At 34.4% G+C, this 14,871-nt stretch overlaps 1 protein-coding gene across 5 annotated transcripts in view; it reads right to left on the reverse strand.

Annotated features, from left to right (window-relative positions):
• Positions 1-434: 434 nt before the first annotated feature.
• The window catches only part of Nol4 (nucleolar protein 4), a 325,024-nt gene continuing 310,587 nt past the window's right edge, over positions 435-14,871 (reverse strand). For all 5 annotated transcript variants that reach the window (XM_005372768.2, XM_005372767.2, XM_005372770.1 and 2 more), the window contains one exon: positions 435-2,373. In XM_005372768.2, the coding sequence (XP_005372825.1) occupies positions 2,180-2,373 (194 nt within the window). In that variant the 3' untranslated portion in view covers positions 435-2,179. The remainder of the gene's footprint in view (positions 2,374-14,871) is intronic.

Consider the following 14,871-nt stretch of genomic DNA (forward strand, 5'->3'; position numbering starts at 1 on the left):
TCTGTACACTAAACTCAAGTTTGAGTGTTAATTTATGAGATGGAAATTATGTGAAAGCCTTTAAATACTACTACAACCTCCCCCCCCCCAAGTATAATACAGGTACTTTTAAAAACAGTGCGACCTTCTCTTTAAGTCAGTGAGGATGAAAAGAGCTGGGTTACTCCAAAAAGCATAAGGAATTTATTACATTCTTAAATTAGATTTAAATAACCAAATGAAGTAGCATTGGCTTGCTACTTTTCTTTGACTCTTCTTAGAATAATAAATTTTTTGTTAGACTGAAAGTTGAGGCTCTGGGAAAACAGGGTATTTTTGAGAAATAAGTTTGGAGTTTCAAATCTTCTAATTGTATGCACAAAATAGCATTTCAAATTTTCAACTGTTAAAAATGAGCTATCATTCAGAAAGTTTATACGGTTTCACAATCATTGTTTAACACAGAAATCTGTTTATTAAAACCAAACAAAACAGAGAAAATTATACCAGCCCTCAATTTTTGATTTTTCATTTAAATAAGCAAACTCTAAATCCACACCTTAAAAGATGTTTGTGCATCTATGTATTTCCAAAATACTCATATTTCAATAAGATTTTCACATTATATTCACCAACAGTATCACAAAAGTTCTCTTTTTTTGTTTTTGCATTTTTTGTTTACGTAACTGTAAGGAATAGTAATTCTAGAAACACTAGAAGAAAAAAAGCATAGCAATGTCCACAGTTACAAGAAAAAGTGCACATTACTTGGTCACAATCACAGTCATTACTGGAAAAACTATATGTAACAAGTAGATAAGAAATATCACTGATGCCTTCAACTCATTGTCAAAAATGGAATGACATAAACTTTACATGAAATAAGGCAAATTCAGGAATGCACAAAAAATTTGTAATCCAACCAAAGCTCATCGACAGAAATAAATAATTATACAAGAAGTATGAACTAAAGTACTTCTTCCTAAATATTTTAAAATAGGCTTGCCTCGGTGCACAAAGAAAACATCACTCGAGTGTATCCAACACTGGAAATGAAGAAAGAAGGGCAACGTATGGAGAATAGGAGGGGGAAGTTCGTTGTAAGGTGCAGCTGCTTCTGCTGACAGTTCTTTATTTTTAGCTAAAACTGCAAATTATACAAATCATACCAGGAGACATAACGGTCTTTTGGGAAATATTTCTGAAAGAGAAAAATGAAAAGAAAACTACACACAAGAGTGCAAATTTTCAGATTGTCGCTTGCAACCTCTCGACATTCAGTCATCTACATCCAGTTGCTGCTAGAGGGATGCTTGTAAGACAGCAGCGGCAATCAGGGGTGAGCAGCTCTAAAGGAACCAAGTGTGAAGTTTCTTTGAACATGAACGTTAAAAAATCCTGTGATGAAAACTGCTATGGTAAAGTTGCAGTATGGAGTGGATTTTTTTTTTTTTTTTGAGCCCAGTGTTAGTGCAGAATCGCAGGCTTCTCTTGAAAGTAGTTCCTGATGTGACAATTTAAAGAACGTAGGCAAGGGTTTTTCCAGCATCAAGTGTTATTTTTTTTGTAGAAAGAATTTGGAAAGAGAGAAGGCAAAGGGATATGGAAAAAGGACTTACAGTAGTTTCTCAAAACAGTTTTCCTTTAGGACCTATGAAAAAGTTACCAAAGTAAAAATGACAATTCTGAATGAAAAACAAGTTTTCTTTTTATAAAAATTACATTTTTTTTTAAAATACAAGATCCTTTTCATTGTTGTAATATTCTGTAGCAACAAGAATTTGGCTTTTTTTTTTTTGCCAGGTAATTCAGCTTTCAGTGCAATGAGTCAGTAGCAAATTCCACTAATGTTTCAGTTGGATCTTGAACTATTTTTTTTTTTTTTTTTGAAACCACAAGCTTCTTCTGTTTTATCCTTGAGTTAAGAATATGCAGCCTTGTTTGCCAGTGATATTTATGGTGACACACTAAAACAAAAAGCAATAGGCTGGACACACGTAAGTATCTCAAGTACTTCAGAGGTCAGAGTTCCTTTGAAGCACCTTAGCACATCACTATGGATCAGGGACAATGTGGCATAATGGAAGTATTTCTCTTAAAAGACTGTGCGGTAAGACCAGAAGTATCTCTGCTGGGAAATCAAAATGTCATTAGTGGAAACTGCAAATTTAGAACTCAGTGAATACGGTCATCATTTGACTCAGTTCTGTTGTAAAATGAGATTTTCCAGTTCATCTGCAGAACGCAATAAAAATGCAGCTGATTCTCGATATCCTGCAACAAGCTGCCTCACAGCGTTGATTTCGGTTGGACTCAGCTGCGGTCTGGAGCTTGAACTGCTGGACGATCCCGAGCTAGTTGCCAACTGCCTCTTCATGCTGAGATCGGTGGGTCCTAGGAAAAAAGAAATCACAAACTTATATATGGATAATATTTGTTCCAACACCTTGGATGTGAACACTCAGTAGCTACTGTCGAATTAATTCATGAATTCTGTCATGAGAAACTAGTGATGTCTTTCATCAAATACGTCTGTCCTCAGAAGACTAAAGAGCAGTAAGATGCTGCACGGGTGGCAGGGAAAATTTTTCCAGGTGCTTTGCACAGGCTTTGGCAATCACCTCTTGTTGTATATAAACAGCGATGGACTCTGAATGTGTACTTTGTGGAAAATTGAATTTTCAGTCAGTATTCTGCTTTGCAGAAGCTTCTTCATACCAGCATAAAATGATGGAAATTGTAAAAAAAAAAAAAAAAAACTTCATGCTGCATTTGTTAACAGCTATTTAGAATTTTATTTATTTTTTTGTTATTTTTGTTTGTTTGTTTTTCCGGTACCGGGAATCAAACTCACAACCTTGCTCTTGCGAGGCAGGCGCTGTGCCGCTGAGCTAAATCCCCAGCCCCTTAGAATTTTAAAAACACTCAGACTGTGATTCTAATGACTCTTTACTACAGACTTAATGTAGAAAGAAGGAAATCGGGGCCTGAGGAGCTTTAACAACATGATTAGAATCCCATAACTTTTAGGTGACACAATAAGGACGTCAGCATTTTTTCACTGCAGAGTGTTATTTCCCGGCAGGTTGATTAATATTAAAAATATATGCACATAGTAGATTGAAAAGTGCTTTTGAAGTGCAAACAGCAAACAGTTACTTCACACAATAGCATAGAGAAACTAAAAATTTAGAATCTGGTTTTACATATTGTTAAACTCTCCTCTATATTTTCATAAAACATGGTATGCAAACATTTTATTTATATTCTGTTGAAACCAAATCTGGTATTTCTACTTTCAGACAACAATTTAGAAACTTTTACCTAACAATTAAGGAAAATTAATAAAGTTATTTAAAAATTTTATAGACGTTTGTGTTGAGAAGATACTTTATGCCAACTATTTTTAGATTTTTTAGACTGGATTAGCACTTAGTGATTACTTTCATAGTTCTCACTGTTCTTTAAATATTTGCTATCATTCTTAAATTTATACTTATGTGCTCAATTTAAAATTCTTGACAAAATATTACTAAGCACATAACTAATGATATGTTCCCAAACTGTAATAATTTCAAGGTTTAAGCATGATTTAAATTTTTTCCCTAAACATACGTAACTTTTCAGACACTGGCATTCATTCTGTGAACGAAAACAAGAGATGTTACCTTTTCTTATGGCTCTCTTTGAGGCAGGATGGTGCAGGTCAAGACCCAACCCCCTCAACCCTCTACACTGCAGGAGGCAGATGTCCCATGAGAGGGAAATAGCTTCCCTTGGAATTTAATTAGAGGAGAAACAAGATGAGTACACAAGAACTCTGACATCTGAGAGAAAGTTATTTCCACTTCTGTCGTGGCCTTTCAATGCTTTGATTTTTCTAGCAGTTATCCTACATTTGTCCTGCTATTTACAAAATCATGCTATCGACATGACAAGCTAAGAGACTGTGGGGATCTCACACTTCCCACAGGAATTACTGAACCTGTGTCAAGCAAATCATTAACAGTATCTAATCTATTTGAGAAGATCTGAGTGAATTTTTACAAAGCCTCATAAAATAGCAGGGGTTCTGGTCTGAATGAAAAATGTTAAATTTTGTTTTATTCTTCACCTTTTAAAAGCCAGTGCCAATAAAATCTTTTTGACGATTTTTCTCCCAGCTAGTAGATGTCTAGTGTTGGGTTGCTGATTAGCATGATTTCATTAGAAGATGTAACATTTGTGATGATTTTGATGCCAATCCAAGTTGTGGATCAGCAGTTTAAACTGATATTGAGAAAAGACTGAGGCCACAACTCCAGTTATTTGTGGGGTGAAGGAAGCTAACTTTATTCTAAGGCTACAGTTTAAGGATGGCTCCCCACCTCTGGCTCAGGATTCCAAATTTGCAAACCAACATGTGGCTCCCGCTTTCCTTCAAATGTTCATTAGCATATGCAGATTTTAAGCAGTTCTGCTATCTCTATATTTTTGGAAGACAGGTGAATTCCTTATTTTGGTTTCTTTTGAGTCCTGGGACCAAAATTTTGTGTACAGTTCCAAACTGTAAAGAATCTTTTCTTGCTATTTATTATTAAAATGATCAATGTTCAAAAAAACAAAAAAAAATGTTCAATGTTTTAGAGTTAGGAAGAGAAGCAAAAATCAGTTCATCAATAAAAAATATTCACAAGTACACAAATCGTTTAATTTGTGATTATTCATTCTAAATGCTCTGATTGTCTCTAGCATTCTTTTCTGCCTTACTGAGTTAATATCATACTTCAATGATTTAGTTTAACTCAAAACAACAAAATGAAATTGTTAGAATACAAATCAATTGTCAAGTAAAAATTAAAGAGTAAATATTAAAATTTGATGAACATGCTGGATTTAATGAATTCAGAGAAATATTTTTGGAAAGAAGGCCACTGAAAACAATGGTTGTGGAAAGTTTGGACCATTAACAAGACAGTGGCCAATGATGATAACATAGAAGATGCTTCAGGACAAAATGATTTCAGTATCAATGTTAAGGCACACATTCATAAAACTTGATGTTATGGGCTGTATCTAGGTTATTTCCCCAAAACCTCATATACTCATAGCTGGGGCTTTATGGAGGTGGCTGGATCAGGGTTGTCAATGTGGATTAACGGTGTGAAAACTAAAATAGTCCAGTGATTCCTTTAGTGTTGTTCTGGGTGTGGGTAATGGGAAGACCCACCATGGGTGTAAGTGGCACCACCCAAAAGGCTTGTAGCCTGGATGGCATAAAAGGAAAAGAGACATTTGTTGCTTGCTGCCTGCTGCTCTTGCTGCTGCTGCCTTCTGCCACCCTGCCATGGACTGTTTCTCCTCTGTTATGTCTCTCTGATGTGCTTCCCTGCCCCGGAGCAAGCTGCCTATGGACTGAAACCTCTATGAATTGTGAGCTTTCTTCCTTTAGGTATTGGGTAGTTTGTCTTAATAAAAAGAAAGTAACTAAGACACTTTCTTGATAAAACACTTGTTATATAAGCACCTATATTTTTATCCAAGTAACACAGACTAATTTTTATGATTATTCTGAAAAGCTGAATACGAGATTAAAGATATCTTATGCTAACATACAATGTTAGAAAAAGTTGAATAAGGAAGTAAAGATATTTTATGCTAACATACAATATTAGAAAAATTAAGACTTACATACTAAAACCAAACCTTGATTCATTTTTTAAAGAGTTGTGCACATTTAAATTAAATGTTAGTTAAATGAAAATATATATTCATATGTCTCACTTTTGTTTTTCAAGTTAAATTATCAAATAGTTTATCTCTACTTATGGGTAAATTTTTTGTTCTTTATGAAAAAGATTCATTCTTGTAGCCATATTGTAGTGTCAATAATCTTTAGATAATAGGACCTCCTTAGGGTAAACTTTTGTTTGCATGCTATGATATAAATTCTATTTTGAAGGAGGTTGGTAACTATTTTTATGTACCAGAACTTATACTGATAATAAGAATTCAAGCCCTAAAAAAAAGAATTTAAACCCTATGAAGGGATGCTTCATTTGTACCTTATTTAATATATTGTTTTAGGCATCAGTGTTAATGCCTGCCACAAAGTAAGGACACAAAGAACATTTATGTAATAAATGAATGAGAAGTGCCAGATTCTTTCTACAGCCAACCCTGAAGATGTGGAGAATAAGTGATGTCATTAATAACACCTAATAATGATGATTAAAAGAAAACCAGCCAGACATAGAACACAGTGGATTGAATATAACTAATTCAAATAATCTGTAATATATATGAATATCATTATTGTTATAAAAGCCACTTTACAAGATTGTTCAAAATAATCTAAATAGAATTGCTTGATTATAAAAATTTCCAAGTGAACTTTTGCTGAAAAACAAAAAGTAGTTACTGCACATTTCTAAGTAATTATTTTTTCCCCACCAAATATCGCAATTAGCCTTTAGGTAGATGTAAAATCAACCCTAACAGCACGCAACTTTTCCTACTTGGCCTTCTTCCTCTAGTATATCCTATCTCAAAATATGATTCTGAAATATTTGGATACCTGAAAATTCATTGAACAATTTCAATTAAATTAACAACATTTTCAGACTCATGGTTTAATATAGAAGTTAGCAAACTTTCAAAAGAAAAGCAGTAAATATTAAAGGTGACAAAATCAGACATTATTTCAGGTATTGCAGGCCAAGAGGTGCAAATATTATGCAGGTACTTATATAAAAAGAGAGAGAATACATAGCCAGTCATGGTGCTGCATGCCTGTCATCTCAGCACTCTTGGAGGATGGAGCAGGAAGATCATAAGTTTGAGCCAGCCTAAGCAACTTAGTGACTTGGTAAGACACTGATGCAAAATAAAAGACAAAAAAAGACTGGGGATGTATAGCAGTTCAATGTGAAGGTCTGGGGCTCAGTTTCCAGGATGGGGAGATTGATGCCAAGTTTTAATGGACAAAAAGATCTGTTAAAAAAAATTAAAGCTATAACGTTCTTTTCTTGGAGGAGATGGACTAACATTTTCCTTAATGGAGGTTTAGAGTTAGCATTTCCTTTCATCAAAATCAACTGCCAATGTTCATCTATTAATGCAAATCCATATTGAGACTTTATGTCTTTCATCTTTGTAAATGTCTTTTTATGCAGAAAATTAATTCCAAATAGAAATATCTGGTCACAAGCATATGATTTTAATTGAGCATATTTATTACTTGGTAGGCATTTGTAGAATTCTATTACAGTCCTCTGTTGATAATTTCTTTTAGCAAATTAATGCACTGAAGATTAATTACTTCCAATTGCAAGTTAAGCTAGAAGTTTCTTAGTGAAGAGTGAAAAGAAGTTTGAAATAAGAGAAGTCCTTCTGTACTTGCATGTCTAAAACACTATTGGGCCTGTAGTATGTGCTCAGTAAATATATGCGGGAATGATTGCTTTATTTTGTGAAGTTCTGACAGTAAAGAAAGTTTATAATGTAACTTGCCATTACTTATGATTCAGATAATATTGGTCACCATCAAAATGATTTTTCTGTGGTATCAGACTGCTTTGCTTGATAATTTTAGATTAGATTCATCAAGAAATATTGCCAATTCTGCAGCAAAAATTTCCAAACCTTTTGTTGTGTAGTAAGTGTGCTTTAGAGCATGTCTTTTTCAGGGAAGTTTCAGTCTTAGATCTGATCTGAAAAAATGGCATTAAGATTTTATCACTGTATATTAAAGTTCTGTGTGGTAGGACAAGTCAGGATATACAGATTCTATTTCTGACATCACCTCACAGAACCAGACAGGGTTAAATTAATAAGAATAAGTTTAAATACATGGAAGAATCAATTGTATTCCATAATAGTCCTGCTGATATCTACTGTGCTTCATACATCTTCACATATTTTACTTTAGATTGTACTGAGTTAGGTCTTTCTCAACTTTGTAATTATTCTCAGCTATAATTGTTCCATGCTGTACTCATAGAGGTTAATTCTTTGGGCTCTTCAAAGGCCCACTGAATAAACAGCAGAGTACTTTCACTAACATTTTCACTCTTCAAAAGAAAAAAAAACATACTTTGGACTTAGTTGCTTTGCTTTTGAAATTGACAGTTGATTGACAATACTAGAGTCTCAGTTTCCACAAGAATTTGAGCACTGTTCTTACCATAATACGAACAGGTTTATAACAATTCTGTTTTGGGAATAGGGCTCCACTTTGTAGTTTAGGCCTTGAACTGGTATTGAACTCACTATGTAGTCCAGGTTGATTTTGAACTCATGGAGATCCTCCTACTGCGTCTTCTCCAGTACTAGGATTACAGGACTGTACCACTATGCCTGACTTTCCAATTTAGTAAAATTTCTATCAGTAAGTAAAGTGACTTTTGTTGCTTAACTAATAAGCTACTTGGAAATTTACCTGGGCTTCAGGTAACCCCTCTGTTCCTTCCTTCCTTCTTTCCTTCCTTCCTTCCTTCCTTCCTTCCTTCCTTCCTTCCTTCCTTCCTTCCTTCCTTCCTTCCTCTCTTTCTTTGCAGTGCTAGATATTAAACTCAAGACCTCACCAGTAGGCATGAGATTTGCCACTGAGCTATACATCTAGACTGCTAACTTTCATCTTTACTTTTTGTGACAGATGTTCAAAAGAGGAATTTATTGATAAATTTAGAACTTTTCTGCAAAAGCTTAAAAAATTAAAACATCATAGCTAAATTAGCTAATGTATATAAAATAATGTACATAAAATATCCAGTAGATTTTATCAGAGGGTCTATAAAGATGAATTCCTTTCATGTGATAACTAAATATTGTCAATAATCTCAAAATATCTAAAATGCCACAAAAATATACATTGGTAGATTAAAAAAGCTAGTAAGTTGAATTTCTATTCACAGGTGTAATTGTACTATAACTACCTTTCTAATCCTCTTCTTGATGATAAAATTACAATGCCATAGAAGGAGGGTTGCTCACTCTGTATTTATTTCTTTTTCCTTCTTTGGATTTGTATAAAATTAAGATTATCTAGCAATTATAGTTTTGGTAAAATTCATTTGTAAAATCATCAGAATCTGATATTTCCAGTAGTTTTTTTTAGAATATTGACCCAATTTATTTGATGGTTATCATTTTGTTTGATGTATTTATACCTTTGTGAGTTCATATTGACCAGTTACACATTTACAAAACAGTATATTTTAAGGAGCATGACATAAGAATAATATTGTTTTATTATAAAATTTTATCTTTCTTTTTCTTTCTTAATTTTATGTTTCCTTTCTTCTGGTTCATCATCACAGATCTTTCTAAAGTTCTTTCAGAATTTCTTCTTTTGACTTTGTAGGCCTGTCTTATTTCTTCTTTCTTTTCTATTTAATTAATATTTCCACTAATTTTCTTAGCATTTTCTCTGTTTTGCTTCTGTTTTGATTGAGTCAAATGATTATCTCAAACATAAAGAAATGCTTATGCCTTGATTTGATCATTATATATTATATACATGTACTTAAATATCACAGTATACAAATATGGACAATTATTTTATTAATTAAACTAAAAAATGATTAGCTCATCAGCTTGAGTATGTGCCAATATTACATTAATTTCATCCCATTCATTTAGTGTGTAGTATTTTCATAATCATCAATTATAAATATTTCTGAACACAATGGTATCAGTATTTTGATTTTTTGGCTATTGCCATAAGCCAAAATCTAAAAGAATATGTATTAATAGATATTGAACCTCAGTTTCTAGTCATGGCCATTCAATTTTAACTATTTTTCCAATCCAAATCCTTCCCTTCCCTTCCCAAGGAATATTTTAAAAGTCTTTGGCTGTGAATGTAAATGTGTCAATTTTTCCATGTAATTTTGTTAAATTTTCATTTATAAACTAAGCAAGTTATTGAAGAACATATTATTTAGACAATCACTACTTTTTATGGAACAATTACTTTCATTATTAATGAATCTTTAGTGCTCTAAAGCTTTTGCCTTAATACCAGTTACTGACCAATTAGTAATATAAACACAAACTTTCTTTTGATATTTCTGCAATGTTATGTTTTGTGTGGTCTCTTAATATAAGACCTAGAATTACTCCATCTTCAGAGAACTTATCCTTTGTGAGAGAAATTGTCCGAAGCTACATTTCATTGGGAACTGTGTGACTCCTCTGCAGTATGTGTCAACCTGAGGTCACTTTCAACCCATTTATTGTACTTAGTTCTAACTGTAAGCCTCTTGTGTTTGTGCTTCCAAGTACTTAATTCTTTTTGACATCTTTAAATTCTCTATTTCATAAATGAAGGTTAAACAATAGATTACTAAAGAATTATGCTTTTTCCTCCCTGTAAAGTATGTAACAAATTCTTAAGGTATATATTCTGTGGGTATTTAAGAAGACACAAAAAGCAAGATATCTATCACTGTCAGGCTGTTTAAGGGATTAGTCAAGAAGCTGTTTAAGGGATTATTCAAGACAGCAAAGAGAAGCATGGAAGTGCCCACCAACTCCCAATATTGCAAGTCACCTTTCTAGCAAATTGAGATTCAAGCATAGCATTTATAGATTACATTAAATCTCTATCATGGTATCTTCTCAGACTGATTTAGAGGAAGTTTGGATGGTTTAAAGTTTAACCTCAGTGGAAGATTGTAAATATCAATCTCTTGCATATTAAAAATTTCATAATTATCTAGAAATGAAATCATTTGAGTTGTTAAACAGCTCAAAATTCAGATCTCCTAGACATGCCTTTAAAATTAAAAATTTTTAAATAAATCAAATTAATTTAATGAATAAAGACTTATGTTCTTCTCCATGGTTTCCTGTATTTCATTTTTTTTTCTCCATTGTCTTTATCCATTTGTGCTTTTTTATTATCTAAATTCTCCTTGAGGGAAATAAAGGGCAAAGAGAAAAACTGCCCTTAAGCAACTCACATTTCTATTCTTATCTTAATGAGTTTTTCTACACAGTCACTTGAAAGGGCAGTGATTTACCATACTGCCTTCCTAACTTTCTCCTAGTGCATTTGCAAATTTTTGGTACTTGGCTCTCTAACTACCTGAGTTTACACAGTACATGATCTTTCCACCTAGGCTTCAAACAACTTTCTGTAGAGACTTGACTAATCGTGATAAACCATAGGATAACCTGAATATTATCCTTGCCTTGAGGGCATAAAGATTCATTTTATTATTTATGATTTTATGTATTTGTTTTCATATATATATACTTAAGTAACAAAAAGCAATCCCTAGAACCAGAGGAAAAAAAACAATAGTGTCTATTTATTTGTTAAAAACATGACAATTGTTTAGACAAATGGATGTGTTTCTGACTGCTGTTTATATCTGAAATTTCTAGGCACTGATGAGGATTAGTAAAAAAATGTAGTAAGGGCATGATAAGATGAAAACCTCCAGAATACCCTCAGAAAAGACTAGATATTTATTTTATTCCTTATTTTTATATCCTATTATATTTAACACATAAAACATCAATAAACCATAGTTTATAGATGTCAGTTTCAAAATATATCTGAATATATCCAATCTACTCCAGAAATATTTGAAAACACTTTAGGAATGTAAATAAAATGGACACTGTCCTTGTGTTAGAGCACAGATAACTCAAGTCAATCGCAAAAACTTAGAAATGAATTTGAACTTGAACACAGGGGTTCGCCTCCAAACAGTGAAATGTTATTTAACATACAGATAAAGTCATACAGGACACAACAATAGATCCTAAAATAACAAGTGGTTACAATCCTGAGGCAGAAACTTCCTGGCTATGGAAAGTTTTGCAAGTCATTTGCCCTTTCTGGGATTCTCAAGTAAACTGAGATACTCTTTCCCTTATCTAGTCAGCATACTGGGCCAGGAGAAATGAAACTGAATATTAGTGCTAGATGGTCCAGAAAATGTGAGGTCATAGTCTTAACGGTAGTGTTATCCTTGTTTGAACTTCTAAGCAATAATATAAAATTCAGGAGTTATTTATATTAAAGTATAAAGATTTATTCAAGTTGGTATGACTCTATTAGAGGTTTCCGTGTGTGTGTGTGTGTGTGTGTGTGTGTATGTGTGCAGAAAATAAAGTAGTAATTCATGCAATTATGGAGGCTAAGAAGTCTCAAGATGAACAATCAGCAAGTTGAAGACCTAGAAACCCAGTGGTGTAGTTCCAGTCTACATCCAAAGACGTAAAGACTAGGAGAGCTTTTGCTATAATTTCCAGTTATGAAAATGACAGGGGTAGGGGCTAGGGATTTAGCTCAGCGGTACAGTGCCTGCCTGGCAAACACAAGGTCATGAGTTCAATTCCTGGTACCAGAAAGAAAACAAAAAAAAAAAAGAAAGAAAGAAAAAAAAATGATAGGGGTAACCCACTTGGGCTCCCTTCTGTCCCTCTCTTGGACAGAAGCTTTCTTTCCCTCAATAAATATATTCTGCTCTTAAAAAAAAAAAAGAAAATGACAGGCTCAGGACGTAAAAAGAACTCCAGTTTCAACTTGAGTTCTAAAGCAAAAGAGACTGGTGCTGCAGCTCAAGTCATCTCAGGAAGGAGCAGTTCCCCCTTACACAATGATTTTGCTCTGTTCAGGTCTTTAACTGATGAGATGAGTCCACCCACATTAAGGAAGGCCATCTCCTTTACTCAGTCTACCTATTCAAATGTTGCTATCATCCAGAAACATCCTCAGAGATACATCCAGAATAGTCATTGGCACAGTGTCTGGGCACCTTATGGTCCAGGCAAGTTGACATAAAAACTATATATATTATTCAAGAAAATTTACCTTTAATGTCCTAAAGGGAAGATACTCTAAGTTAATTGTAATATTTTGAGATAATTATTCATGGTCATTAAATTAGATGCTTGTTATAAAATTAAAGATGTAATAGGTGTTTCATTTTCTTCACATATACTTAATATGAAATTACTATTAATATCAAATTCCTGGATATTGAACATACACAGCTCACTAATCCCAAGGTGATTACATTTGATATTTTATTTCACAATAGTTTAAAACTTAAGCAAATGGTACCATAATGGAAACACTGAGTTCTCATAAGGGAAGACACATATTAATTAGTGTAGGATTAACCCTCTGGAATTGAGATTATTACTACTACTAACTACCAAATTAATAAATATTTACTATAATATTACAACAGTATAGTTATACTGTAAAAATCTAATACTGACTCTTAGCTTGACTATATTTGGAAAATATTATTGAGCAAAATTTCCTTAAGGTATGAAGGAACTATACATTTATCTGACTGGCTGTTATGCTAGATGTCTCCTATAAAGCCTCATGCAGTTTTAGGTGGGGATTTTTCATAGGTGGCTGGATTCTGAGTGTGTGAAGTTAGGATTGATTCACAGTGTAATGCTAGGATCAAGGGCACTAAGATTAAGGATGTGAGCACTACCTATTCTAAGTAGCCTGGATAAAGGGGATAGAAAAAATTATGGTCAACCCTTGTTGTTCTGCTACCTTCTGGCCTTCGTGAGCTGTTTCTCCTATGTGATGCCACACTACCCCTGAGCCAGCGGATTAAGGACTGAAACTTTGCAAACTGTGAGCTAAATAAACATTTCCTCCTTTAACTTTGGGTGTCAGGTATTTTGTCTCAGCAACAAGAAAAGTAACTGAGACAGAATTTGGTAGCAGATAAGTGAGGTCCTTGGTGTGTCTGTACCTGACTATATGGCTTAGGAGCCTGTGGAGCTGGGTGGTGGGAAGGGGAAGAGTTAGGAAAGGCATGGAGGTGCAATCTGAAAAAATAGAGTTGAAGCATCTGAGGCTGTACCTGATGGGAGATTCTGCTCAGAGCTCAGAAGAGCAGAAATTTTGCCGATAAAGATCAGGCTCAGGAGGTTTCTACTGGGAAGAAGAATCGCACTGGATGTAGGACTCCAGATATATGTGTTACAGCTTGGCAGAAAGTTTGTTTGGATTTTTTTCTCAGTCAGACACTTTGGCTGAGACTGAGATTAAAGGTGGTGGGTTAATTAATCTCTCAGAAGGAATTTCAACATAGTCTAAAGTTGAGGCAGTGGGATGGTTACTGTTGCGGGCTCTTAGCCAGATTTATATATCAGAATTAAAAGCAAAGGGCCCATCAGAATGATTCAAAATGTTGTTGGTTTGGCTAGAAAGGAATCTCCAGTAAAGTTGTGGCCTGCAATGATGGAACAGAAGAGAAATTGGTCCGCAAAAAGACTAGCAAGAAAAAGCCAAGTATTTCAGAAAAAGACAACATATGAAATGGCCTGAAGACAACAGAAGAACGAGCAGGACTCCATCCAGCCTTTGCAGCCTCAGAGTTGCAAAAGTGAATGATTTTGCCTTGAAAAGGAAGGCCTAGAGCACCTTGTTCCAGAATGGCAGTAGCCTAGTGAAGCTGTTCCTCTTGATTGGGTTCACAGGGACTTAACCACTACAGCCAAGAGAGAAGAAAGTCTGGCTACTACTCTAGCTGGCAGCAGACACTGTCATCATTCATGTGGTATTGGGTTTAGGTGCATGCAGAATGTAAGAGCTGTCAAGTCAGGAAGGCTTCCACCCAGATTTCAGAAGGCCTCAGAGGCCAGGCACCACTGTATACCTGACAGAATAGTGTGCGAAGCTGTGAGTGTGATGTCAAAGGGTAAGTGGAATCTAGAGAAGTTTGGAGAAGCCAGGAACATGGATAATCTGAGGAAAACTGCAAGGAGGGATCAGAGCAGGCGAGAGAGATGCCATGAGAGTTACAACCATCCACAGTGCCATAGGGGCAGAGTCACCCAGGCACTGTGAAGTTTACATCTTGCCTTGGATGCTGAACATGGAACTACAGGACTTAATGTATGCCTTGCTGGGTTTTG

The sequence above is a fragment of the Chinchilla lanigera genome, unplaced genomic scaffold (assembly GCF_000276665.1).
Source record: "Chinchilla lanigera isolate Chin_1 unplaced genomic scaffold, ChiLan1.0 scaffold00001, whole genome shotgun sequence".
Classification (NCBI taxonomy): Eukaryota; Metazoa; Chordata; class Mammalia; order Rodentia; family Chinchillidae; genus Chinchilla; species Chinchilla lanigera.